General features: G+C 37.7%; 1 protein-coding gene across 7 annotated transcripts in view; it reads right to left on the reverse strand.

Moving 5' to 3' along the window:
• The window catches only part of ANKRD28 (ankyrin repeat domain 28), a 159,436-nt gene that overhangs the window by 42,470 nt on the left and 89,623 nt on the right, over positions 1-27,343 (reverse strand). For 4 of the 7 annotated variants that reach the window (XM_056129660.1, XM_056129661.1, XM_056129659.1 and 1 more), the window contains 5 exons: positions 22,602-22,672; positions 12,750-12,950; positions 11,066-11,153; positions 6,584-6,726; positions 3,199-3,411 (listed from right to left, as the gene is read on the reverse strand). In XM_056129660.1, coding sequence (XP_055985635.1) covers positions 3,199-3,411; positions 6,584-6,726; positions 11,066-11,153; positions 12,750-12,950; positions 22,602-22,672 — 716 coding nt within the window. The remainder of the gene's footprint in view (positions 1-3,198; positions 3,412-6,583; positions 6,727-11,065; positions 11,154-12,749; positions 12,951-22,601; positions 22,673-27,343) is intronic. The other 3 variants (XM_056129662.1, XM_056129664.1, XM_056129663.1) reach the window with 1 other exon arrangement.

A 27,343-nucleotide genomic window follows, 5' to 3' on the forward strand; every position in this document is an offset into this window, starting at 1 on the left:
GTGCTACAGTGCTAGTGGTTGGGGGTGGTGGTGGTGGTGCTTGGGGTCACACCCAGCAGTGTTCAAGATCTGTTCCTGACTCTGTGCTCAGGGGTCACTCCTGGCAGGGCTCATGTGACAATATGCAGTGCCAGAGTTTGAACTGAGGTCAGTCACATGTATGTGACTCTGTTCTATCTCTCCAGCCCTAAATTTAGGCTTTTATTATTATTATTTTATTTTATGGTGCCACGGATAGAACCTAGGTCTCCTGTATGCAAGACATGCACTTTGTGTTTGAGCAACATCCCTGACCCTAATGTATCAATTTTATATTTTTGGTGCTCCTTGAGCCATACTGAGCAAATTCAGGAGCTACTCCTGGCTTGCTGCAGTGTCTAGAGGACCATGTGGTGCTCTGGGTCATATCCAGAGGTCACAATGCAAGGCACTGCTCCAGCACTCTGAACCATCTCCTCAGCTCCCCAAGACAGCAATTCTTAATTACATATTAACTATTAATTGACTATTATCCATGCCCCCCCCCAGACAACAGTAACCAAATGAACAAAAACAATTAAAAACTCATTATAGCTAACAATTTACATATTGTAGCACTGCTTCAGGTTGTTTTGAAAAACTTCACATGTTAGGCATGTACTTAATCTCCACCCTATACTTACCAACCCTGAAACTAAATATAATAATATGTGGTAGAGTCCTTGTCTGTACGAATCAACACTTCTATTTTCTAAACTCTGATCATTCAAAGTTGATTTCAGATACACAAAAGACATCTAGACTTTAGATGTGCTGGGAGAACCACAACTCTCTTTCTCAACTGGGGTTTTCTTTTTAATATATTTTTCTTTTTGGGTCACACCCAGTAATGCTCAGGGGTTACTTCTGGCTCTGTACTAAGCGGATCCGTATCCAGATGGGAAGCCGGGTTTGAACCCAGTTAGGCCATGTGCAAGGCAAATGCCCTGTCTGCTGGACTATTGCTCCAGACTCATTTTTTCTTTTAGTTACTTTCAGTCATTTGGAATCAAGTTGAAAGTTAAAAACAAATCCCCCCCACCCCCAAATTCTAAGAGCTAGTACAGCAGCAACAAAATAGTCAGACAAATAAGTCTTTGGTGCTATTTTATCTGACCAAAATTTACTATTGGTTTAGCAATGTAGTTTAATGGTAGAGCAAATGCCTTATATTGTGAGACTAACTATGGGTTTAATACCCCGCACCACAAAAAGCAAAAATAAAAGAGGATGGGATGTGAAAAATGTGTATATGCAATAAATTCAATGTTGCAAGGCTTGTTTATTAAGCAAGGTTATAAAAACCACACATATATTAAACATTTTTTTTAACAGGGATCACTCCTGGAGATGCAGAGACCTGGCAACACAGTACCTGAGGGCCATATGCAAGCCTGGCAGTGCAACTGCCACAGGGCCAAAACAAGTGTTCAGGAAGTCATCAAGTACCAGGGACTGTACTCAGCCTCACACATGCGAGTCACATGATTTACCATGATACATATCCCTGGCACATATTACCTATTTGGGTTTTTGAGGCATACCCTGTAATACTCAAGGGACCACATGTGGTGCCAGGAACAGAACCAGGGTATGCAATCCAAGTGCCTTAAGCCCTGTCCTATCTCTCCAGGCCCTATTGTATTTTATAGGACAAGCAATGAGAAAAGTTATAAACCAAATTATTATAAACCTAAACTCACTTACCAGTCATCTACAACTTAAGAAACATCCAAGAAGATAAAGGGATAGAAGGAAAATATAGGGTAAGAAGGAGTTGATAATGATTTAAAAAAAAAAATGAAGGTTAGCAAATAAAAGGCAACCTTAGAGGTTTCCACAAAGAAGTAAGAAAAAAAAATTCACACTACCAGTTTGGAAGACAATCACCACATTATAAAAGCAATGAAATCTCTTTTAAATCAAATTTTAAAAACCACATTTCAATCTAACATTTTTACTAATCCTAAATGATTCAATTTTTCTGTATACTTTTTTTTCCTTCCTAAGATATAGTCTGGAGATGTGGTCAAAAAGTGAAGTGATGAACTAATACAGAAGCAATTGGTTAAATCATCTTGGAAAAAATGATTGTACACGATAAAGTACTGATGTTCAAAATCTTTGGTTACATGTCCTTTTTTGCAGAACCATAGTGTGTTGGGTCCCACCTGACGATGCGCAGGGGTTATTCCTGGCTTTGCACTCAGAATTACTCCTGGTGCTGCTTGGGGGACCATATGGGATGCTGGGAATCGAACCTAGGTCGGTTGCATGCAAGGCAGACACCCTATCACTCCAGCCTAGTACATTTACTTCGACAAAATTTTTTCCATTTGTCTATACTAAAAAGCTCCTCAAAATGATGACTGGGCTAGAGAAGATTAGTATAGTGGGTGCTGCATGCACCTGACCTAGGTCCGATCTCCAGCACTCCAAATGGCACCTTGAGCACACAGCCTGGAGGAAGCATTGAAGACTACATGGCCACATAGTGTGACCCAAAAACTTAAAAAAAAAGAAAAGAAAAGAAAAAAGAAAGGTCGCAATAAGAAAATGACTCCTCACCAGTAAGGCATTGGTATTTGTCTCTTAGACTTTCTAATATTGTGAAAACAATCAAAAAAGAAAAATTGAAATAATTTTCAATGAGATTCTATATTACTACACCTAGATTCTACCACCAGCATGTTCTATCACATAGTTCTTCATCAAATCAATTATTTGTGGCTTTCCAAAGTCAGCAGCAGATAAACCACAGATTACCTTTAAACACTAGCATGCATTAACATAAACTGTGGCTATTAGGCCATGTAAGGGAAACTTTACATGTAACGACGTGCACAAATCTTAAATGCACTGCTCCATAAGTTTTGACAAATGTTTAATTATGTAACATGAGCATGTAAAAATACAGAATGTTACCACATCCAGATTAAGTTTCGCGTCCCTTTTATATCAATCCCTCCTTTCAGAGGCAGTGACTATACTGTAAAACTTTGTATGAATGGAAATACATATTTGCATGTGGTCTTCACTCAGCATATTTTATAATTCATCAGTGTTTTTGCTTTGATCAGCACTTTGTTCCCTTTTATTGCTGAATGGTATTGCAGAAACTGAAGAAGTAAGCTAAATGAAGAAATACTGAAAAGTATGCATTCTGATTTTATTTCATACCTTCATATTAACATCAGCCCCACGACCAACTAGAAGTTCTAAACACAAGGCTCCATGTGTTGATGCAGCGGCAAAGTGCAAAGGAGTAAATCCTTTCTCATTCTTCTGATTTACATTAGCACCACAGTCTATAAGTTCGTTCACTACAACATCCTGTCCATTGTAGCAGGCTACATGAAGAGGTGTATTTCCATAGGCATTTGGTTCGTTCATCTATTGGAAGAAAAAAAAACCCATAATCTTAAAGTAGTGTTGCTAATATCATTGCTGTCAACTATTTTAGCTATGTATGGTTGCAATAAAATAATTGAAGTGAAAAAGAGACAGAGAGGGCCAGAGCTATAGTACATAAGGTAGGGCGCTTGCCTTTCACATAGATGACTGGGTCTCAATCCCCAGACCGCATATGGTCCCAGAGCCAGCCAGGAGTGATATCTGAGCACTCAGGCAGGAGCAAGCCTTGAGCACACCGAGGAGTAGTCCCCAAACCAAAAGGCAAACAGAAGCCCCAGATGAAGATATAAAAATAAAGTGTATAACTCTAAAGGACTTTTAAAATAATAATAACAAGCATTTTGGTTTCAAATGAACTCTGAACATTCAGTAAATAAAATTCAATGTATAATGACTATTTCACAACAAAAACAACTGGTTCCAAGAAAGATCTTACAGAAAAACAAAACTAACATATATTTAAAAGCATATTCTCTGCAGTGGCAATTTCCTAATTATGTAAATGATAAAAAATTACCTTAAATTGGAAAATCTGAGATATATTCAATAATATACACATTTTAAGTCTCAATAATGTGCACATTTTAAGCCTACTCACTTTGCAGTGACAAAGATTAAAGTAAATACTGAAATGGTGACCAGGTTTTAAAAATAAACAAATGACAATCTTTTCCATTTAATTCAATTTTGTATACAATGTGCACTATTTTTTAGCCTTAGATGCTGACATTTTATCAAAATGAGTATACTAAAAAATGGGGAACAATTTATATTAATTTCTTTCTGTAGCTAATAAATAAAATGGGTGGTTATTTTAAAGTTTATGTGACTTCTAAGTAATAAAGCATTGTCCTTTATCCAAATGTCTGGGAGGTCATCTTTGGTAGGGTTCTTACATTTTCCTTGTGACCTCTTTTTGCCCTACATATTTTTACACAACTTCAGGTATACTAATAAATAAAATAAGCATATGTTGTAAGAAATTTATTTTAAAACAAAATTTAAAAAGTTACGCAACCCTGGGATCTACAGCATACCTGATGGCAATATAAGTATTTTACTTTTTTAAATCATGAAAACAAAATTTATTTTGATTTGGGTGCCATACCCAGTGATGCTCAGAGATTACTCCTAACCCTGAGTTCAGGGATAACACCTGGTTAAGGTTCAGGGGATCATATGCAGTGCTGGGGATCAAACAAGCCAGCCACGTGAAAGTCAAGTGCTCTATCCGCTGTACTATCTCTCCGGCTCTAGGAATATAATTGTTTTGAGTTGATAATCCCATGGCAGGATTATCCACAGCTGATAGTTCATGGGGACTAAGTATTCCTGATAAACCAACAATGGAGTATAATATAGAGACTTTGGGTCACTATATACCCCGAAGCAGTCTTAGAGACTGAAACGATCCACACAGGAAATTAATCTATGTAAAGGATCCCAACCAAAACCCTGAAAACAAAACCGAAGTGAAATTTTCTATGTTGCCAATTCCCAGTACAGTTTGTCTCATGCTAATGAGCGAGAATAAAGAATCATAAACTTACGGAAAGGAAAACATGTTTAGTTATTCTTTGTGTTCACAGTATGTTCCTACACTTCCACACTATGTATTTCTCCTTTTGACTCTTTATAATGAGTATCTTTGCTGTTTCATAAATGTTAATTGTGAGCACATCAGCTTTCTATGACATTTAAGATTTCCCAGTGAGTCATCTAATATGAAAATGGCTGTGGAAATCCCCAAATTTGTAATTGGTAGTCTTGCATGGACATTAGGCCCCTTAAAATTATTCCCAACTTTGACTTTCTGTTGTGAGATCACTGGTAACAGAAATTGTAGAAATTAAAAACACTTTAGTCGAATCTAAATACCATTACCAAAATCTAGGAGACATGGAATGAATTCTCCCACTCCAGAAATTTGAGAGATCAAATTTGCTAGCTTAAAACAATTTGTTATGGGAATCCTAGGAAACCAATAATCGAACTGGAGACCACAGTTCCACTTTAAATATGAGCTCTTATTTTGAAGAATACTCCATTCTCAGATTTTACAAATGTTATTTTCCAGTCAATAAAATTCTAAAAGTTGCATAGGAAAGGTCTCAACACTGATCAAAATCAGGGTTTTATCCTTTAGATCTGGGATCTTTTAAGGCATTATACTCTTTTCAGACAGATCAAAACTATTGAGTTGAAACAAAACTCATCTGTTTGTACTCTACAAAATCCTACTTAACAAATGTTTGAGTTTTGAAACTTTTTCTCATGATGCCACACTTTCAAGAACTTCTTTCTCGTGTTAGGCAAAGTGCTTCACACAGTCCTTATATTAAGGACTACAGTTACATTAAGTCCTTATATTAGGTCCTTATATCAGCTCTACAGTTCTGCCATGTATTCTGAGTCCACCAGACTATCACCTACCTTGTTCTTGTTTGTTTTTTTGCAGCTGATCTAAACTGCCTCCCTCTAGCAGAGCCTTACCCTCTCTCCTTCTAATTTTCTGCTTTTAATCTGTTTTGAAGAACCAGCTGAGTTTGTCAGACCGAACCTAAAATAAGAGTAAATATTCTAAGAGTGGGTGTAAATTACGTACATGTGTTTTAAAAGGATGGTCTGTGAAGGCAACAGGTATTCATAGCTATCTCAATTTAGGAATCAAATATATTAAGATAAAGCAACAACCTTTCCTAACCCAATATATTAACACAGGTTAACACTTTTACTTGATGGTCAAAAGTCTCTAGTTTCCCTACCTACTTCTGCTATGTACACCATCATTTAAAGAGAGTAACAGACTCACTGGGTAAATAAGACTAATAATAACCTAATCACATAGAAAAAAACAATCCATGTATGTCTTAGTTGGTGATCTCTACAGCGGAAAAGGAGCTATAGGGCCTGGAATATGATAAAGACAAAAAAACTGTCAATCATTCAATTCTGAATTTTAACTCTTAACATACTTAAATTATTTAGATAAGGCTTAAGTGCACCGTGCATATTATATAAAGGACTATGTGTCAACTTTAAAGATAAAAAATTACATGAAATTATTGAAATATGAAATAAATGCTATCAACAATCAATTCACAAACATACAAAATATTTCACTCTTGTACTGCACAAGCTATATACCTACATCAACTCCAAGATCTAGAAGATATTTGACAACGTTGATCATTCCACTGGAGGCTGCTGCATGAAGAGGTGTGTACAACTTCTTATCCTTGCACGTCACTTCAGCTCCGTGTGTCACAAGTAATTTCACTACTTCCATATGACCTACAATATGTTTTTGAAAAATATAAATAAGCCTATGGGAAATACACAATATAATCTTGAATATCTAACAGAATAACAGAATAATAATTTAACCAGAAAATGATGACAGATCATTAACAAATCATCTAACTAGAGAGAAGATGGATCACAAAAAAAAAAATCAAAATTATTTTGATAAATGTTGGTTAAGACAAATAATTGAAAATAAAATAACTGCTTGCTTTATCTAATAACCACATGTAATTTATATGATCCTTTTACCTGAATCTTATTTGTTGTCTTCAGCTGTTTTAATAAATTCTCAAGTTCTAAGGATTTTTTTTAGGCCTAATGTAAGATACCAGTTTACTTTCCCCCCTGCCTTAGTGGAATCTTCTACATTGACACCAGTGAGTGAATTCAGTTTGCCCTTTATAAATGATCTATCGTGGGGCAGATAGAGCACATGCTTTGCATGCAGTAGATGACAGTCTGATTCCCTGTACTACATGGTCCCCTTGATCACTGCCAGGTGTGATCCCCAAACCAGAAAATAAGTAAAAAAATTAAAATGGCATATCTTTAGAACATGTAGCTAAAAAACCTCTTTCACATTATCTCCATCAAATCATCTTAGTCAACTTAATTTGCTAAGAAATATAATCAGAAAGGGCAGGGTGTGATTAACAACTGCACAATCTCAGTGGCTTAAACAATTAATATTTTATTTCTCAGTAATACTTGCTAGTTTGGCAAAAGGGCTCTGCTCTTTTTGGAACCAGGAACCAGGTTTAGACAGCTGATAAGATTTTGAACATGGCCAGTTACTAAGTCAGAAGAGGAGAACAGACAGCAGTCTCGTATCAGGCTAGAGGACAGAGGCAATAGTGCCTTCAATTCATTAGTCAGAGAGAGTGGCAGGCCCACCCAAACACACAAGGTAGCCAAGAAGAGTGTGTATCTAGAAAGTGTGAGAAGCACTTTATTGTTTTTAATCAGATTCTATACAGTGCTGTCCTCTTCATTCTACAATTCGATCTACTCCTGTGCCTTTATTTAAGTGATCTTTTCCTTGCATACAGTATTATGTTTGATGTTTTTCCTATTATTGCAACTAATCTTGATGATCCATTCCAGTTTCCTTCTTACCTGCTCAACTAAGCAATCTCTCTTTTCTAGAGGTCCTGTAAAACAAAAGTACTATATACCTACAAATACTATTTACTAAGTAAATGACAACTAATGACGTGTCCTTTTCCTGCCATCCAATTTTCATTTACAATACAGTACCACAAGAGATTGAGATCTTGTGATACTTTTTAAAGCTACTTTAATGTATTAATTTCTTGAACACCTATCTACAAAATATATCAAATACATATCAATATACTCCATAGGCTGAAGAGCAGTGGTATATAATATACGCAACCAATAAATATTTGTTATAAACTGCTCAAGTAATTTTTATATCCCCTCAAAGAGATTGAGCTATACACTGAGCACTGCCAGACGTGACCACCTCAACACCCAAAGAAACACCTAAAATGTAAATGGGTAATGACAGCAAAGAAACAGAATATGTTTTAATATTTACAAATGGTTTTGAAAAGTGACTCTTTGGGAATCAGAAAAAATCCCGAGGCCCAAAGATATATATATATTCAACTATTCTTGGAGCTCAATTGGAGGCAACAAATTCACTTGCCTTCAATCACACAAAAACAAGGACAACCTGAGATACAGTTTAATGGTAAACCATCTGCTGCGAGTTCAATCTCTGGCAGCTCACCACACTACTATTGAGTGTGATTCCAGCAGCAGGACTACCCACTGGAGTTGGGGGCATGGGGTGTCTTTGCAATCATGATTGTGTGATCTCCAGTAAAGTGCAACCAAGTATGTGATCCCAGTACATTATAATATCAAAACAACAAACGAAGGCAATGGGAAATCCTCCCAGCTGTTCAGTCAAATCTTGCTCTTCAGAGGTAAAAGGCCTGAATGCACTTTGCTTAATGTGTGACCTCCTGAATATAAGTGTAAGGAGGAGATTTATTTATTTTTATTTTTAATTTTTTAAATTTTTATTAGTGAAACACCATGAGGTACAGTTGCAGACTTACAAATTTTTGCGTTTGGGTTTCAGTTATACAATGATCAAGTACCCATCCCTCCACCAGTGCCCATTCTACACCACCACTGATCCCAGTATCCCTCCCACCCCCCATTCCCCCATCCCACCCTGCCTCTGTGGCAGGGCATTCCCTTTTGTTCTCTCTCTCCTTTTGGGTGCTGTGGTTTGCAAAAGAGGAATTGAGTGGCAATCATGTTCAGTCTATAGTCTACTTTCAGCATGCATCTCACATCCTGGGAGGATCCTCCCAACACCCTTTTATTTGGTGCTCCCTTCTCTATCTGAGCTGCCTTTTCCCCCCAGAGTGTGGGCTTTAGAGTTCTAGTGGAGACTTTTGAATGTATTATCTTCATTTAAGAGAAGAAAAATATTCATGACATATTAAGGGCAAAAATCTATAGTATGAAAGAAATATTCAGTAATATTCTGCTTTTGTCTTCTAAAATAGGGGCACCTGGCAACCTCAATTATTTATATGTCCACACTAAAGGTCGGACTTGCAATTCAATATAGACCCTGGGGGCCAGAGCAATAGTATAGGTGGCAAAGTGTTTGTCTTGCATGCAGCTGACCAAGGTTCAATCTCTAGCATCCCAAATCTCATCAGGTGTGATCCCTGAGTGCAAAGCCAAGACTAAGCCCGCTATCGCTAGGTGTGGTCCTTAAACCAAAGACAAAACAGTAAAATTAGACTATTATTTGGTATAACTTCTACTTTCCTGGATCTTGGAACTTTTTGGAATCAGTTATAAAGATCACCAAGGAACTGATATAATTAGCTTTCTTACATTTATTTTATAAAGTAGTTTAAGAAAAGATGAATTTTCCATCAAATATTCCTTAAATCTTTTATTTCTAAATGAGATACAGAAAAAATATATAGGGAAATAAGATAAGATGACCTTTTTTTTAAGAAACGGTGGCTAGCCAAAGGTTTAATAAGTGGTACTGAGTGGTAAATTAGGGAATGATAGCAGTATTATACAGAAGGTATTTCCATTCATATGTAATTTTTCCTAAGCTACAGGAGTCAAAATTGCTAAAGCCAAATTATAACCTTGGGCAGGAAGAAAACGTCCTAAGCTCCATGGTTGCAGAGAGGAATACTTTCAGTTCTATTTTAAGAAATGAGTAACAAATGCCTCTGTCCATGGCTTCTTTCTAGAGACAGGATCCCAGCACTGTAGGACTCGGAAAATTTGTGTCAGCTTTTATTTCCTTTATGCTTAGATTTACTTCCATCTGCTTGGTTGTAGTCAGTGCAAGTCCACATCTGACTCTTCTTGTGGAATTTGGAGGGTGTCTTTAAAAACATTCTGAAGCAGATGAACTTGACTTCCTGGCTGTCAGGGTTATCTCTAAAATCCACCAAGGTTTTGGTTAATACCTCAGTTATAAAGCTGCTTAGGTTGTGAGTGGTTAGCACTAGCATGATCTTCACTTGAAGTTGAGGAATATAATTTGAGGAATTTGACCAAACTTAAGATTTTTTTTTCCCAAGAAACATAATGTTACAGCAAAACAGTCCATACCAGCCTCAGTTTCTTTCAGTAAAATTTCTGTAGGAGTATAAAACAAGCCTATGCCTATTTTGGTACTTGACAGTGCACCTTTCTAATGCATCTTCATAATTTCTATTTTAATATCACCATAAAATTGAACAATGGGTACAATAATGGGCTTTTAGCAAATGACAAGCCTAAATTATTTATTGCAGTCTTGCATCTAGAATGTTCCTTTCTTAAAGGGTAAATAAGAATTAATTTTAAATTGCTATTATGCACTCCTGATGGGCTGGAACGATAACACAGCGTGTAGGCCGTTTGCCTTGCACGCAGCCAACATGGCCGACCCGAGTTCGATTTCTCCGCCCCTCTTGGAGAGCCCGGCAAGCTACGGAGAGTATCTCGCCCACAGGGCAAAGCATGGCAAGCTCCTTGTGATGTATTTGATATGCCAAACACAGTAACAATGAGTCTCACAATGGAGACATGGGCCGCTCGAGCAAATCCATGAACAACGGGAGGACAGTGACCGTGATGCACTCCTGATATGTCAATACTAATCCACACTTCACTATACTACCAGGCTGATTCCATTTGGGAAACAAACTTAGATAACTGGAACTTCTTACTTTCTAAAAGACAGAGGTTATACCAAATCCACAGATTAAATTATGTAACTTTTACTAAGTATATAAATGCAAAAAACAACAAAAGTACATACCCATATATGCTGCCCAATGGATAGCACGTCTATCTTTTTTGTCAAAAGCATTAATATTGGCGCCTCTAGACAACAATAATTTGACCATCTGGAATAAAAACATGCTTTCATTAAAATTTAAAAGTAGAACCGTTTATTAAAGCCCTTGTGAAAACTACTCCAGTTTTTTTTTTTGTAGAACAGGAAGGAGATAAATAGTGAATTTAAGTAACATCACAAAATAGTAAAAAAAGTGTTCAGTATTATTGTCAAGTTCACTCTTTTTCTTTTTCTTTTTTTTAAGTTCACTATCTTTTAAAGATGCCACTTTGTGTCCTAATAGTTAATGAATAACAAAGCATAAATTTGGAAGGCCTCAATACAGAATATTTAAAGGTAGTTTTTTTTCCTTTTCTTACAGTTGTTATCAAACTGCAAATGTCTTAAATTTATTTTAAACAAAAATGCAGAATTCAGAACAATTAAACCTCAAGGTCACGGCATAGTCTACTTAAATCGTAAATTGTGCCAAGAATAATATTTCTAGTCCACCAAATATAATGCTCACAATAGGTTCCCCATTGGAAAGAGCATTCTAGACTTAAAAGCAACATATTTTATGACTTCAACCACAGGAGGCAAGGATTCTTTATGTTACAAAATTAAGAACAATAGCAGAAACAACTCTAGCCATTAGCTCTCAGCTTTGGAATCTAGGGAATGTCAATTTACCCATATGAATTTCTGTGTCTGCAACTAAAAACAAAAGAAAACCAAAAAAGGGGGTAGGGGGTAGGGAGGGGAGAATGGACCTACACAAATTTCCCTCAAAGGCTTTTCCATGTTTCATTATTTCCTAAACCTTTTATGTATGCAAAAATCCACTCTTTACTATCAAAGTACTTAATATAAAAATAGAAATCTTGTGTTACAACTGTATTATAAGAGTGAATTTTAATTTTTTTACATTGTTTTAATGGACACATAGAATTCTTTGTATGACTGAATGTTGATAATAGATTGTTAAAAAAATGTTTTCAGGGGTCTGGAACACAGCGGGTAGGGCATTTACCTTGCAGGCGGCCCACCCAGGTTCAATTCCCAGCATCCCATATGGTCCCCCAACCACCGCCAGGAGTAATTCCTGAGTGCATGAACCAGGAGAAACTCCTGTGCAATGCCTGGTGTCACCCTCCCCCGAAAAAAAAATGAAAACAAACAAACAAACAAACAAAAAAACACCCTCCCCCCCCCCCCCCCAAAAAAAAAACGGTTTTCAAAAGTTGCCTTCTTTTGTTACTATCTTTTAGTATCTTTTCTTCTGCTGTCTGGGCAAACAATAAAACTGTTCTATGCTTCAGAACATCTGTCCCACTTGTTGTGTTGTGCCCCCACAGATGCAGACCCAGCCCCAGTACTACAGATAGCATTGTTCTCCTTTGACTCCTCTCGATTAACTATGAAACTCAGGTACAAAGGCTTTATCTGCTCAATGACTTTCTAAACTTGAGAAAGGTGTATCACGAATTATCTTAAAAAAGAAGTCTGAGTGTCTACAAAGGGCAAAAATCAGCAAAATAGAGATTTTTGTTCACTTTATATCACTGGTTGCTGAACGGCTGAAATAGGCAAGCTCATAACTAGCGGAGGGATGGAAGAATGGAAGGTGACGGAATCATCCTCTAACTGATTGCCACTTACTTACCTCACTATGTCCACTGAAAGCTGCATGATGTAAAGCAGTTCTCCCTGCTCGATCGGATACGTTTACATTACTCAGCAGAGGTACCAAAGCTTCAGCACACTTGACAGCTTTATTAGCAGCAGCTATATGTAAAGGGGTTTGCCAGTTTTTGTCTCGAGCATTAACATCTGCAGAATGCTTCAAAAGTACTTGAACTGCCTCCTAAAATACATGAAGACAAAAGTTAAGAAAGACAAAGAAGTAACAGTTCTAGAAATTTTATACATGTGAAGGAAATAAAAGCAGTTCTGATAGAACGTGCTATACTTAGTAGGAATTTGCTTAAGAATAAATGTTTTGAACTAAAAACACTACTCAGAGCTATGTGAAATGCATCAAGACAAAACATTTCCTTCTTTTACTCTATAATTAAAGATCTAACAATCTCTACCAGAATAGACAAAATGAAATGCTTAAGGAGCAGATTAATCACTTTGGTACTAAATATATGAAAAGTTTAAAACATAACTATTTTCCAAAGTATTATGAATGCTATATTTTACAAAATTAAAAAAAAATCAACGCTGAAACTCATTGCAGCAAAGAAGACAAAGTCTTTTCTTTGGTACTGAAAAGGGAAAGCTGGTATTAAGGTAATTTAAGAGCTTACTGTCCACGGCTTTTTAACGCTGGAGAAGCCAGAGTTCTCTCTTGAACACATACCCCCTCTATTTCTCTCCTCATGGTCTAAGTAAATTTCAATAAAAACTATCTTGCTTCACAAAAAGCAAATGAAATCAAAGTTTACTGTCCAAATGGACTTTCATCCCCCAGAGCATAAGGAAAGTATCAACACATGATGAATTTGGCAAGATCCTAAGGAATCTACTATACCATCAACAAACACAGAGAAATATAATAAAAATTCAACTTAGAAAAATGCTACTACCTTACACTGATAATTTAATCTTTGAGTAGCAATCAAAATACAAAAACGAAGAGGATCAGAATAGGATAATCTTAGTTATGTCATTTACGTAGTTTAATTCAGGTCCAGTAGAACATTTTTTCTCTTTATTGAGATAAAATGCCTCCTGTCTATTGCTCCTAATGTCTGCCAAGCCGCCTCTCCATTCTGTCTGCCTGCACATGCCAAGTTTGTGTGCATTCTTTTCTTGGTAGAACTCACTACTCTGTTTCTATCTCCTAAATAAAACAATCTCACTACACACACATGCTTGTGCATCCACAAAGAAAACTTTAAAAAGTAAAGCAAAAATTACAATGCAAGTCAGGCATTGGTCATGCAAACTATAAATATGCAAATTTGTACACAAATTGTTCTTCATGATTCACACAAAGCCCATAAAACCTTTGAAAGAAAAACTAGAACCCTCTGAAATATGGAAAAAAGTCAAAAGTATTTAATAAGTCTGGCTAAGATTCGAAGAGGCCCAGTAATCTATGTGATGATGAAGGCTTAGTCAGCAACCCCAAAATTCCACTCTAATTATTTAGTGAGCTGGTATTTAGTAGGTTGCGGGGAGGGTGATACTCAGAGTTTACTTAATTCATTCGATTCAAAAAACACACATGTTCAACTCTACAGTATACAATGAAATTATCAGTCATAAAAAGAAATGACTCAATGCACACAAAATGGATGAATCTCAAAAATGTTATGCTGAATAACAGACTAAGACATAAGAATATATAGTGTAGTGCACGCTCTTGCTCTCGTTGAAGGATGGGATGGGTTTAGGCAACATCCTCCAGTGCTCAGGGATCACTCCTGGCAGTGCTGGGGATCTAACCAGATTCTGTTACCTAAAGGCAAATGCCTTAATTTCTGCAGTCTCTATACTATCTACTATCTCTACAGTCCTATAAGATTCCACTTATTTATGTTTTGGTTAGGTCACACAGGGCTTAGAACTGGCCCTGCATACAAAGATCATTACTGGCAATGCTCCGGGGACCACCATGTGATCGGGGATTAAATCCTGGTCAGTTGTCTGCAAGGTCAGCGCCTATCCCACTGCACTCTCTCTCTGGCCCCATATCAGATTCCCTAACAGGTAAAATTACTCTGTGGCAAGAGAAATCAGAACAGTAGCTTCTGGGGCAGTGACTGTAAAGGAACACAAGGAACATACCAGAGTGATGGAACTCTTCCATCTCTTGATTAAGAAGCAGAATGCATGAATACATATATTTATGGAAAACTCAAAACAGCAAACCTAGGATGCTTTAATTACAATAAAGGATATGGGAACGATATACAACAAATTTTTAAATCAAAATTATGGAGAACAAGGTACAAACACTGAAAGGATTCAGCATCCTTATCCTCAATAAGAGTACTTTGTAACTTGAGACAAAAACCAACTATAAAGGGAAATAGCAGATAAATAGCAGATACATTATAGATACACTAGGGGGAAAAAAAAGAACTTATCACTTGATAAACTGGGCAAAACACAATACTGAGTAGGATAGGTTTGCTTCTTTTATCCCTGCTCTGGAATTTAAATGCATACAGTAAACCTTCTGAAAATCTGAGGAATGTGCAATTAGAAAAAAAAAAAAAGAATAAATCCAGTTCGGGCCAGAAGAGACAATATAACAGATAGGGCACTTGCGTACAGTCAACAATTGTTCTATCTCTGGTATCCCATTTTGTCCCCAAAGCCCTGCTAGATGTGATCCTTGCTGAGCTCAGAGTCAGAGTAAGCCCTGAGCACAACTGGGCATGACCCTCAACCAAAAAAGAATAAAAACAGTTTATGATAAGTGATTGTATAAAAGATGAAACCTCAAGAAGGTCATAAACACAGTAGAGACTAGAAGCAAGTCAGCCAAGTTTCAATGTTGTGACCTTAATTGTGTCCTCTGGTAATACGTTAAAGTCATAACAGCAAATTAAACAGTATTTGGAGACAGGCTTTTGAGGAGGTAACTAAAGGAAACCAAGATCAGATATCAGTGTTCTGACAGGACTGTGATCATTATGAAAAAAGAACTTTCTTCCTACACCATCATATAAGAGCAAAGACAAGGTGACAGTGTGTTCACAAGCCAGAAAGATAGCCCTGTGAAAGTGACCAGGCTAGAACTTGATCTGAGACTTCTAGTCTCCAGACTGAGAAAATGAATTTAAAGCTGTTAAAGCCACCCAGTCTATAATATTTTGTTATGACAGTCAAGCTTATCTACCATATATGGCTCAAATTAACAGATGGCAGATCACAAAAACGATGATATATAAAACGTTAGAGAAAACTAAACAAATCTCTAAACACTGTATCAAAACTCAAAGAAAACAGGTCTAATTCTGGAAGTTACAAACTGAAAAGTCTGATACCAGGGAATTAAATCCTACAGCATCTACTCTACGTGAAGAATTAACTTTTAAAAAATGCTGGTGCAGGCGCATTTGCTGCCTGAGCACATGTGTCGCCCACATCTCCACTCTTGAGATGTGTCCATGTTTTCATGTCTAATGCTGGGATATGTGTAGGGGCTCTCTCTACCCTTGGAGAAGCCCAGGCTCCCTTTTGAGTAGGTTACTCTCTACTCTCTCTCACTTTCTCCCCCTCCTTCCCTTCAAAACCGCCAAATTAAAACTGTGTAATTTCAAAAAAAAAAAAAGTGCCTGTGCAGTGATGTTAGTGATATATATACTTCGGAGAATCGAGAACAATCATCTTCTGTAGGACTTATGTCTCTCAATGTATATTAAAAAAAAAACACCCTTAATTTTTTTTCTTTTACATAATCTTCTGTTCTACTTAATAAAGCATAAAATGAATAATTTGCTCTCAAGATGGAATAAGAATATATGGAAGAACATTGGTGACATGGACCATTTTTCACTTTGTTTTCCCAACTGCTTCACAAATATTTTCTTTCAAAAGAAAAATGATTCTCAGATGCAAGAGACTCGTATTTGGGATACAGGAGACACAACCAAGTAGTACTCAATGGCCCAAGTCACTCTTGGTGGTAATCAGCCCACCTAGTGGTTCAATGCTATGGCCAAGGATACTTCAGGGACCTGTGGTGCCATAGCCTACCAAGATCACCAGGGCCACCTAGGCAACACTGGCAGAGCTGGGGGTACCCAGGGCTATGCACAGCAATCCTCAAGAAGTTATGTGATGTTCAGGATTAACCTTGGTTGGAAACATGTCTCCTGGCCTCCAGAACATACTACTTTTTTGGTTTGGGTGGGGGGGTGTGTCACACCCAGTGGTGTTCAAGGTCTTACATCCTGACTCTAAGTTCAGGGATCATTCCTGGTGGGGTTTGGGGGATCTAATGTGGTGCCAGGGACTGAAACCAGGGTGCCACATGTAAAGCAAGCACTCTTCCTACTCCACTATTACTCCAGCCCCAGAACTTATATTTTTTCAAATTTTAAATTAAAAAAAATTGTTTTGGCTTACAATAAATCATGGTTTGTCATGGACATAACTCCAACATCACACCCATCACCAGAGTACCCATTTTCATCTCCACAGACCCCTTCCCTCCTCTTATCACCCTCCCCAACTCAGCTGAGTCAGTCTCCCCCATTATATTATCATTGAATCTTCGTTGATACCTCTCTGTGAATCTTTAAGTCCCATATGAGAGATCATTCTGTGTCTGTCCCGTTCATTCTGACAAAATTCATTCAGCCTGGTATTCTCTAGTCCTATCCACATTGCTGCAAAGTGCAAGTGTTTGGTCTTTTTAGAGCAGCCTAGTATTCTGTTCTGTATATAGAGTAAAATCTCTTGATCCATTCATCTGTACCTGGGCATTTGGGTTGTTTCCATGACTCATATTATACTAAGTGCAGCGATAAACACAGGTGTACATATATCCTTTCAAATTAATGTTTTTCTGTTTCTGGGATAGATACTAAGACAAGAAGTGCTATTTCTGGATCAGATGGGAGTTCAATTCCTACTTTTTGAGTATTAACTCAAGTAGCTTACTATTAGACTAAAAGGCAAACTTATTTCCTGCTCTGATAACCTCAAATCTGCAGCTTGAGTCCTGAGACTCTGTTTTGTGTATGTGTCCCACACTCTCTGTGTTTTTTTTTCTTCTTCTCTATTATTTCAAATGAGTCAGATTATTCAGAATGTCAGAAAGTGTTCATTCAACTGGGTGGTTTCTGGAAAACTACTTACTTCACTTATAACCCATTCCTACCCTATTTCCACCTATATTGTTATGAAAGACAAAATCTTATCTTTTCTGTGGTCTCATAGCATTCACTTAATTGTGTCTACAGTGCATATCTTTTTTATCCACTCATTTGTCAGTTGGCTCCTGGATTGTTCCCATATTTTAACTACTGTAAATAGTATTGCAATAAACACAGTTATGCATTTATCTTTCCAATTTTGTGTTCTTTTCGATACCTAGGAATGGAATTTTTAACTCATGTACTAAATACCTATTTTTATTATTTTGAGACATTCTACTTCTCTAGAGAAGGAACCAACTTACATAACCCACCAATAGTATATGAGGTTTCCTTTCTCCCCACATCCCCAACAATACTTCCGACTTTTTTCTAACAAATGATATGCTATTGTTCATTTGATTTGCATTTTCCTGATAATGTGATGAGCACTTTTCACCTACCTACTAACCATATATATGCCTTCTCTGATGAAATGTTTTTAAGTTATTCCACCTACCTCCTTAATAGGGTTACCTGCTTTCCTGTCAAGTTTTGTGAAGTCTTTATATAAATATTGTGTATTAGCTATCTGTCAAATTCCTCCACGCATCATGGAATACAGTATCATGAGCGCTTTGATTATTTTCTTTACCGTATTGTGCAGTTTTGGATGAATGATCCAAGTCTAATTCATTTTGACTTAGCTTTTGTCCATGGTTTGAGATAGTGAGCAAATGTCAACATTTTGTAATGACTATGCAGTTTGCCCAACACCATTTATTCAGAGACTTAGTAACAAAACTAAATGTCTATATGTGTGAGGATTTTTTTTTTGGTGCTTTTTTTTTTGGGTCACACCCGGCAATGCACAGGAGCTACTCCTGGTTCATGCACTCAGAAATTACTCCTGGCGGTGCTCAGGGGACCATATGGGATGCTGGGAATCGAACCTAGGTCAGCTGCGTGCAAGATAAACGCCCTACCTGCTGTGCTACTGCTCCAGCCCCATGTGAGGATTTTTGATTCTCAATTCTATTCCACTGATCTGCATTATTTTTAGTCCAATATCATACTGCTTTGATTACTACAGCTTTGCAGTCACTGTCACTGTCTTCCCGTTGTTCACTGATTTGCTCGAGCAGGCCCAGTAATGTCTCCATTGTGAGACTTGTTACTGTGTTTGGCATATTGAATACGTCGTGGATAGCTTGCCAGGCTTTGCTGTGCGGGCGAGATACTCTAAGTAGCTTGCCGGGCTCTCCGAGAGGGGCGGAGGAATTGCACTCGGGCCAGCCATGTTGACTGCATGAAAGGCAATCTCACTACCTGCTGTGCTATCGCTGAAGCCCAATATAGATAGCTTAAAAGTTCAGAAAGCACATTGTCTCCATTCTTCATTTTTGTCTTAGGGTTGTAAGGTTTTACTAATGAAACCTGCAATCTTCCTCTAAATTATCTGAAGAATTTGTAATTGTAATATACAAAGTATACTTTCTGAAGACTTAATTTGGCAAAATTAAGGGCCACACCTGTTTAGGAGCTATTTCCGGCTCTGGCTGGGGTCACTTCTGGCTGTACGTGGGGAATATGTGGTCCTGGATATTGAACCTAGGCCTCCTGCATTCAAAGCATGTGTTCTGCCTACTGCACTATCTTTCAGGCTACTTTGATTACTTTTATTTTTAATTTGTAGCACTGAAATTATAGTACTGTAGCACTGTTCTCCCGTTGTGCATCGATGCTCGAGTGGGCCCAGTAATGTCTTCATTTTTTTGAGACTTGTTGTTACTGTGTTTGGCATGTTGAATATGTCATGGGTAGCTTGCCAGGCTTTGCCGTGTGGGCGAGATACTCTCAGTAGCTTGCCGGGCTCTCCGAGATTACTATAGCATTTCAGAATTCAAAAAATTTGGCTAATATAGCTAAGATCTCATGACAATCCCCAGATTTGTCTAAGATCACACAGTAATAAAAATATTAGTTATATATGAAGTTAATTTTTTCCAAATCCAGATTCTACAATTCATGGAGATATGAATTAAGAGGAAGAGAATACCCACTGTTTCCCCCTTTCTCCCAACTAGCAGCCTCTAGTTAACAAACTGCCTTAGGGTCTGTAATTCTTCCCAGTCATTTTCCCCTTTATTTCTCTTCATTCTCTAGCTCTTGTCCTAGGTTCGTATCAATTAATCTTTTTATTCTTTATTGCCATCAATAAAGAATAAGAACTGAATTGAAGCAAAAGCCTAGTCCTAGTTTCTCCTGAAAAACATTCTTCAGAGGCACACAGTAAAGGTCCCTTTTCTTCTTCAGAATTATCTAGTAACAAGATGAAAAGTAGCAGCAGCTTAGCTTACTTTCCAGTCTTAGTAACAACTTAACCAAAGACATACCAGACCAACAATTTATAAAATGATAAAAAAGTAAAGTAAAGGCCCTCCTGTTGTTCATCGATTTGCTCGAGTGGGCCCAGTAACGTCTCCATTGGAGACTTTGTTGTTACTGTGTTTGGCATATCGAATACGTCACGGGGAGCTTGCCAGGCTCTGCTGTGCGGGCGAGATACTCTCGGTAGCTTGCCGGGCTCTCTGAGAGGGGCGGAGGAATCGAACTCGGGTCGGCCATGTTGGCTGCGTGCAAGGCAAATGCCCTACCGCTGTGCTATCACTCCAGCCCTGGAGCGATAAAAAAAATATTCATTTTTTTCCCAATAAGCATCAACTGTCATAGGATAGGTAAAAGGAATTTCTTGGACACAATTTAAAAAGTATACAATACATTTTAGAAAGGCAGTGAAACGACAGGGGAAAAAAAGAGGGTCCAGGTTTTTCTATCCTTGCTCCTCAACACTGAGTGATTTCTGAGCAAATTGATAATTAAACAATTTCTTGAAATTATCTACTGTATAAGGAATATCATAAAGACCAGTAAAAATGAAGAACAGAAAAATGGCCATTAACATTAAAAACAAATATCGTTAGGGTTATTTAAGTTGTTCTTCGTCACCATATGCTTAACATTTAAAAAGTCATGTACTTAAAACTGATAAAATTAGATCAAGTAATCTGGAGAGTGAGGAACTCCACACCTGGCAGTGCTTAGGGCATACGTCTCATGCTCAGGGGACCACGTGAGGTGCCAGGAATTAAACCCTGATCAGGCATATGCAAGGCATGTGCCCTACACATCGTAATATCTCTCTGGTCTTCATTTAAAAAATATTTTTGGAACAGATCCTACTGATTAGATGAACAATATTTTAACTAATCAATATACATTGTTGAGGTTATCTATTTTTATTCTTCTATCACTGCTCAAGGGCCTGGGTCACGGTCATGGTCCTCCCGTTGTTCATCGATCTGCTCGAGCGGGCCCAGTCATGTCTCCATCGTGAGACTGGTTGTTACTGTGTTTGGCATATTGAATACGTTATGGGTAGCTTGCCAGGCTTTGCCGTGCGGGCGAGATACTCTTGGTAGCTTGCCGGGCTGTCTGGTACCACTCCCAGATACCTAGCAGTGTGGGCTTGATGGTTCAGTGTTTGGCCAAGTGATGCTGAGGTCACTGGGGCAACATCTAGCAGTGCTGGTAGAGTGGAGAGGATGTGGTACCAGGGATCAAACATGAACTACCTCCCTAGTCCATAAAGTTTTTCTTGATCACAATCAGCAGAACTGTGCATACATCTATTAGCCTATGAGAAGGAGTAAAGAAAAGCCCCAGGTGAACTGTATAATACAAAAAAATTACCTCTTTCATAGAAAGAAGGATTTTTTTACTCTCTGCTACTTCAGACTTCAAGGACTTCAAGATGTATCAGTCACAAAAGGAAAGACAAACCATTTTCTTTATTAGAAATAAATAGGGTTTTTTTTTTTTTTTTTTTTGCTTTTTGGGTCACACCTGGCAATGCACAGGGGTTACTCCTGATTCTGAATTCAGGAATCACCCCTTGCGATGCTCAGAGGACCATATGGGATACTGAGAATTTAACCCGGGTCGGACACGCGTAAGGCAAATGCCCTACCCACTGTCCTATTGTTCGAGCTCCAGAAATAAATAGGTTTTATTTGGAGGGATTTTTAAGGTGTGGAGGGGGAGAGAGTAAGCGAGAAAGAGAGAAACGTACTCGAGAGACCGCAGGCTTCTCCAAGGGCGGGGAAAGCCTCCACACACATACCAGCATTAGACACGAAAGCGTGAAACTACACATCTCAAGAGGGGACATGCAGGCGACACACTCAGCCGCCATGTGTGTGCAAGCAGCACATGAGCTTGGGCAGCATATGCGTCATTTACAACATTTTAAAATGAAATAACCAGACTAGGTATCATTAATTAGATTTTCCACCTTTTGAAAGCACAAAATTGAAAATAAATTCATAAGGAGGCCTGCTCAATATTTTGGGCTTTCTGTGGGGTAGGATGAAAAAGGTCCTCCCAAGCACTGTTCAGAAGGCCACGGATAATGACTCCTGGCAAGCCTCCGCCAGCCAGTCCAGAATTCATTCTGAAGATGCAGTGCTCAAGGAGAATCCAGGGCAGCACCCAGTGAAGCTCAGGGAACTGTGTGGTGCCAGGGATCAAATCGGAGTTGGCTATATGCAAGACAAGCACCTCATTAACCCCTGTACTACCTCTCCAGCCCCCTGATGTTTCTTGCACAATATACATACTCAGAAATTTCATACCTCACTACAAGATGCAACTGCTCTGTGTAAAGGTGTCAACCATTTGTTGTCTTTGGCATTAACTCTAGCTCCTGCAACAAGAAGAAAAAATAATTGAAATATTTTGCATAAAATGTTTTAAATAAATCTTCCGAAATAATGGTGATATATATATATAGTCCAAATTGTGTAAATGACAATTTTAAAGTGGGACTTTATTTTTTAGTACTTTCTGCTAATAATTACTTTTAAGTTATAAAGTGAGTAACTTTTAAAACTAATAATTATCCTGTAGCTTTCAGGTCTTTTCATTAATAAAAGGAACATTTTGTGTACATAAATATTAGAAACGCCACCTTTGTACAGAGCATACCCAAAGTAAAGTTTGTTACTCTGCTGTTATTATGTTAAAACACAAATACTTAAATGAATATAATATTTAGGTATACAGCATAGAGCATTCAAATTTTCACTGTATTTATTACTGATTTATTTTTATAAGGCAACATAATATCAAGAGTTCTCTAATAATGGTTAAAATATATTAACACTATAAAATTATTGCACAGATTGAAATTAATTGCTATAGACTTAGTGAAGAAACTAAAAAGAAAAAAGAAATGAACCAATATAAATTTTCTAGGTTATACTTAAGTTTAACGAAGCAACAATTAAAATCAATCACTTTGTGGGAAAAAAATTATTAAATCAACAGACAATAATTATCGTTAATGAAATGGAAATACATTTAGTAAGTTAGTAAGACAGCAAGCGTAGTATATAACTGCCTACTTAAAATCCACTGATTTGGTATCCATCCTGGGTCTAAACCTGGATATCCCACATGCAAAACATGTACTCAATCTGGTTAACTTTTTAACCCTCTAATAAGTGATTTATCCCTCCAAACCTGTGCTTCATCTATAAAACAGAGCTAATACTTAGTAAAATTAATAAATAATAAATTACCTGGTATACAGAGCATAGATATACTAAAGGTAAATTTAAAAGTCTAGGAGAGTCCGGCAAGCTACTGAGAGTATTTCGCTCGCTCAGCAAAGCCTGGCAAGCTACCCGTGACATATCCAATATGCCAAACACAGTAAGAACAAGTCTCACAATGGAGACGTTACTGGGCCTGCTCAAGCAAATCGATCAACAACGGGAGGACAGTGCAGTGCAGTGCTACAGAGTATGTGAAAAAATGAAGTAGAGTTTTAGATAATACAAGCATGTGAAATATTTACAGGTAGAGATAGTGAAGGGGTAACAGTGTCCTTCATTCCCCCATTCATCTGCTTGGAACTTCAATGGTTCTCTATCATCTCTATGCCCCTTTTTATAACTTCAAATGTATGTATACAGAAAAGGGCAAGTTCTTACATTAAGGGTAGCACTACACTTCTGAGAGACAAGTATCCAGGATAGACAAAGCAAAGAATGAGGAGTAAAAATGGGGCTTCAGCAAATGGGAAGTAAACTAAATCTAATGCAACAGTAAGGAACTAAAATGTCACTGTTACCCAAACAATGAGGACTCCCATGTGCTGAAAAAATCTGAGAACAGGTGAGAAAAGCAGTGACAAATATAAACAAAATTTATCCTTCTTTGTTTTTTGGTCCACACCTGGCACTGCTCAGGCTTTACGCCTAGCTTCAATGAAGTTCAAGGATTACTCCTGGTGGTGCTCAGGGGACTAGAATGGTTGCCAGGGATCGGCTGTGTATAAGGCAAGCTACCTTACCAGCTCTACTATCTTTCCAGCCTTGAACATTTCTTATGTAGAATTGGAAAAAGGTAAAAATCTGTAATTATAATTGCTTTATATGCTTAAGGAAATGTTGGAGGAGTTTTTAGCATTTAATGACAGTAATTCACTTGAGAACTGGGTGACAGGAGACAGGTAAAGTATTAGAACAGGATTCTAGAATAGAATACAGAATAGTAACTGGTACTAGAATAGGACAAAAAAATCTATCTGTATTACTGGTTTCGTCAAACTAAAAAAATACGTATTGACAAAACAGAACGATTTCCTTTTTTAAAAAATGAGCTGTTTAAAAGGGAGTAGTTAAAATAAAAATATTTTAAGATTTGCCTCACTGGAGGGGGTGGAGAGAATGAAAACAGAGCTGGAGGGTATCTGCGCTGCATTCAGCTGACCTGGGTTCAATTTCTGGCATCCTATATAGTCCCCCAGCTTGCCAAGAATGATCCCTGAGTGCAGAGTGAGGAGGAAGCCCTGAGCACTGTAAGGTGTGGCTCCAAAACAAAAACAACAAAAAAATTGCTCTCAGAGGCAACTGGTTCACCGAACTGAGATTACCATGATCACATGATCACACACACAGACTGGCGGAGCGTACTGCATTGAAACACTGTCATAAAACCCTGTCATTAACAGTATTGTAAATAACAGTGCCTAAAATTTAAAAATAATTTGGTTTCAAGCATAAGGAAAAAATAGGAAGCACGAAAGAGGCTAAGGATAGTTTTGTCCTTTTGGGATATGGGTATCTGACAAAAAATTTAAGGAAAAAGATCTAATTTTCATGCTTTATTTGGGATCACAAATTACAAATTCTGCTGACTTCCAGCCTCCACCAAATGTTACAATAATTTGTTGTATACTTCCCATAACAAAATCAAACTTATGAGTATCTGTATCAAATAACTGACTGTCAGACTAAGGGTAATATTACACTGCTACTTGTTACTAAGATAACTTGATAACATTTGTTTTGACTTTTTAAAAAGACTTTAGATGCTTATTTGTGGGAGATCAGCACAATGATATCTTAAGACATCTGATCACAATAAGATATACCTTTTGTCAAATGATGTGTTCTTCCTAATAGCACAGATCAAATGTTTTAATACCTTGAAATCAAGTCCATGATAGTAGCCTAATGTGTAATTGTGGAGTAGATTCTGTTAGCTTAATGAAGGTAGAATGGAGGCTGGGGTGCCTAGTAATTTTTTCCCCCGAAAAGGGGCAGTGGGACAAACAAGTTGGGGAACCTCGCTCCAAGCAAAGACTATTCTGTGTTTTTAACTGGATATGTCTCCATCATCATTAGTTCTTGTGCTGGCTTTCAGCTGTTGGATTGTTACCTTCATTCCGGAAATGTCATTCATTACTGAGATTGTGTGTGTGTGTGTGTGTGTGTGTGTGTGTGTGTGTGTGTGTGTGTGCACTGCTAATTTTGGAGCTCTCCATATTATACAGGAGTCCAGTTACTTTCAAAGTATTGACTTCAGATGAGTCTGGGGGTGTAAACATCTGAATCTGATGTGTGCTGCAATGTTTTTGTTCTCCCACCATTTTCTATTTTGCAACCAATTTCTATTGTTATAATATGTAGGGCACAAACTAATTTATCTAATGTGGCAGGGAGAGATTTTTCTGTTGATGCTCCTGAACCCAACTATTACTTTTAAATGTTAGGCACTGTGATTTACAATATTGTTAATGATAGGGCTTCATGACTATGTTTCAACACAGCACACTCCCAAATGTCATTCCCCCACATCCATGTAAGCTCAGTTCTGTGAACCAGTTGCCTCTGAGAACTACTATCACCCGCCCCTTCTTTCCAGTGTCCCCCAGAGGTGATAGCGTGAAACACTTAAAATACCAAATTATATAATTACTTTCTTTACTCAATCCCCATTCTGCTACTTATGCATACCACCTAGGCTTTCTCAAAGGACAGAATCTTTTAAGTGTCATATCAAATACCTGAATCTAGTCTTGCCCTCCCGGGGTAGTAACGTGTTATATACTTCTGCTACATTAAAAAGAAAAGGAAAACTAGCAAAAGTCATTTGCAGAATCACCTAAATAGATTCTAGCTATATACCATAATTTGAATTTTAAAATTAAGATTAGTTTGTTTTCATCCAATCTTTCAATAACTTAACCATGTGTTAGAAGAGAAAGTCCTCTGAAATGTTAAGTTTTCTATTTGTGGTGCCAGGGATTAGCCTGAGGACTTCAGACAATTAAGCTACAATACCTCAATCCTTTAAAGCGTTCGCCTTACACGTGGCCAACATGGCCGACCCGAGTTCGATTCCTCCGCCCCTCTCGGAGAGCCCGGCAAGCTACCGAGAGTATTCGATATGCCAGACACAGTAACAACAAAGTCTCCAATGGAGACGTTACTGGGCCCGCTCGAGCAAATCGACGATCAACGGGAGGGCCTTTACCTTTACCTTACCTTTGTTTTCTAGACTGTGGGGGTATCACATCTAGCAAAGCAGGTGCTCTACCACTTAAACTATGTTCCTGCCCTCCTGAAATGATAGCTGTTTAAAGAAAAAAAAAATTAAGATTTCAAAATAATATACACTTAGCTGCTTAATTTATGTAATGATGAAACAGAAAGTAGTATTTTTTTAAAAATCTGATTTTCTTACACTGGTATGTATAGTCTGGACTCCAGATGGTAATATCATTAAAGTGAGGTCTGGACTAGTGAGCAGACAGAGAGGGGTCACACTAGACCTCTGATCTAACAATGGCTATGCCATCATTAGTCTGGATAACCTGGAGCTCCTGATGGGAGTCTTCCAGAGCCTAGACCTTCATTTTGTTTATCAAGCATGTGCACAAGAACGGTGGAGACAATGGTGCATAAGCCATAAGCCACAAAATAAGGGGTCTCCAATTCTACAGTTAAATAATTCAGGAGCATCCCACTCAACTCTAGATTTCATTCTGCAAGATAGGCAATTCAACAGCTTTCTCCACACTAAT

This window comes from Sorex fumeus, unplaced genomic scaffold (assembly GCF_029834395.1).
Source record: "Sorex fumeus unplaced genomic scaffold, SorFum_2.1 ptg000072l, whole genome shotgun sequence".
NCBI lineage: Eukaryota > Metazoa > Chordata > Mammalia > Eulipotyphla > Soricidae > Sorex > Sorex fumeus.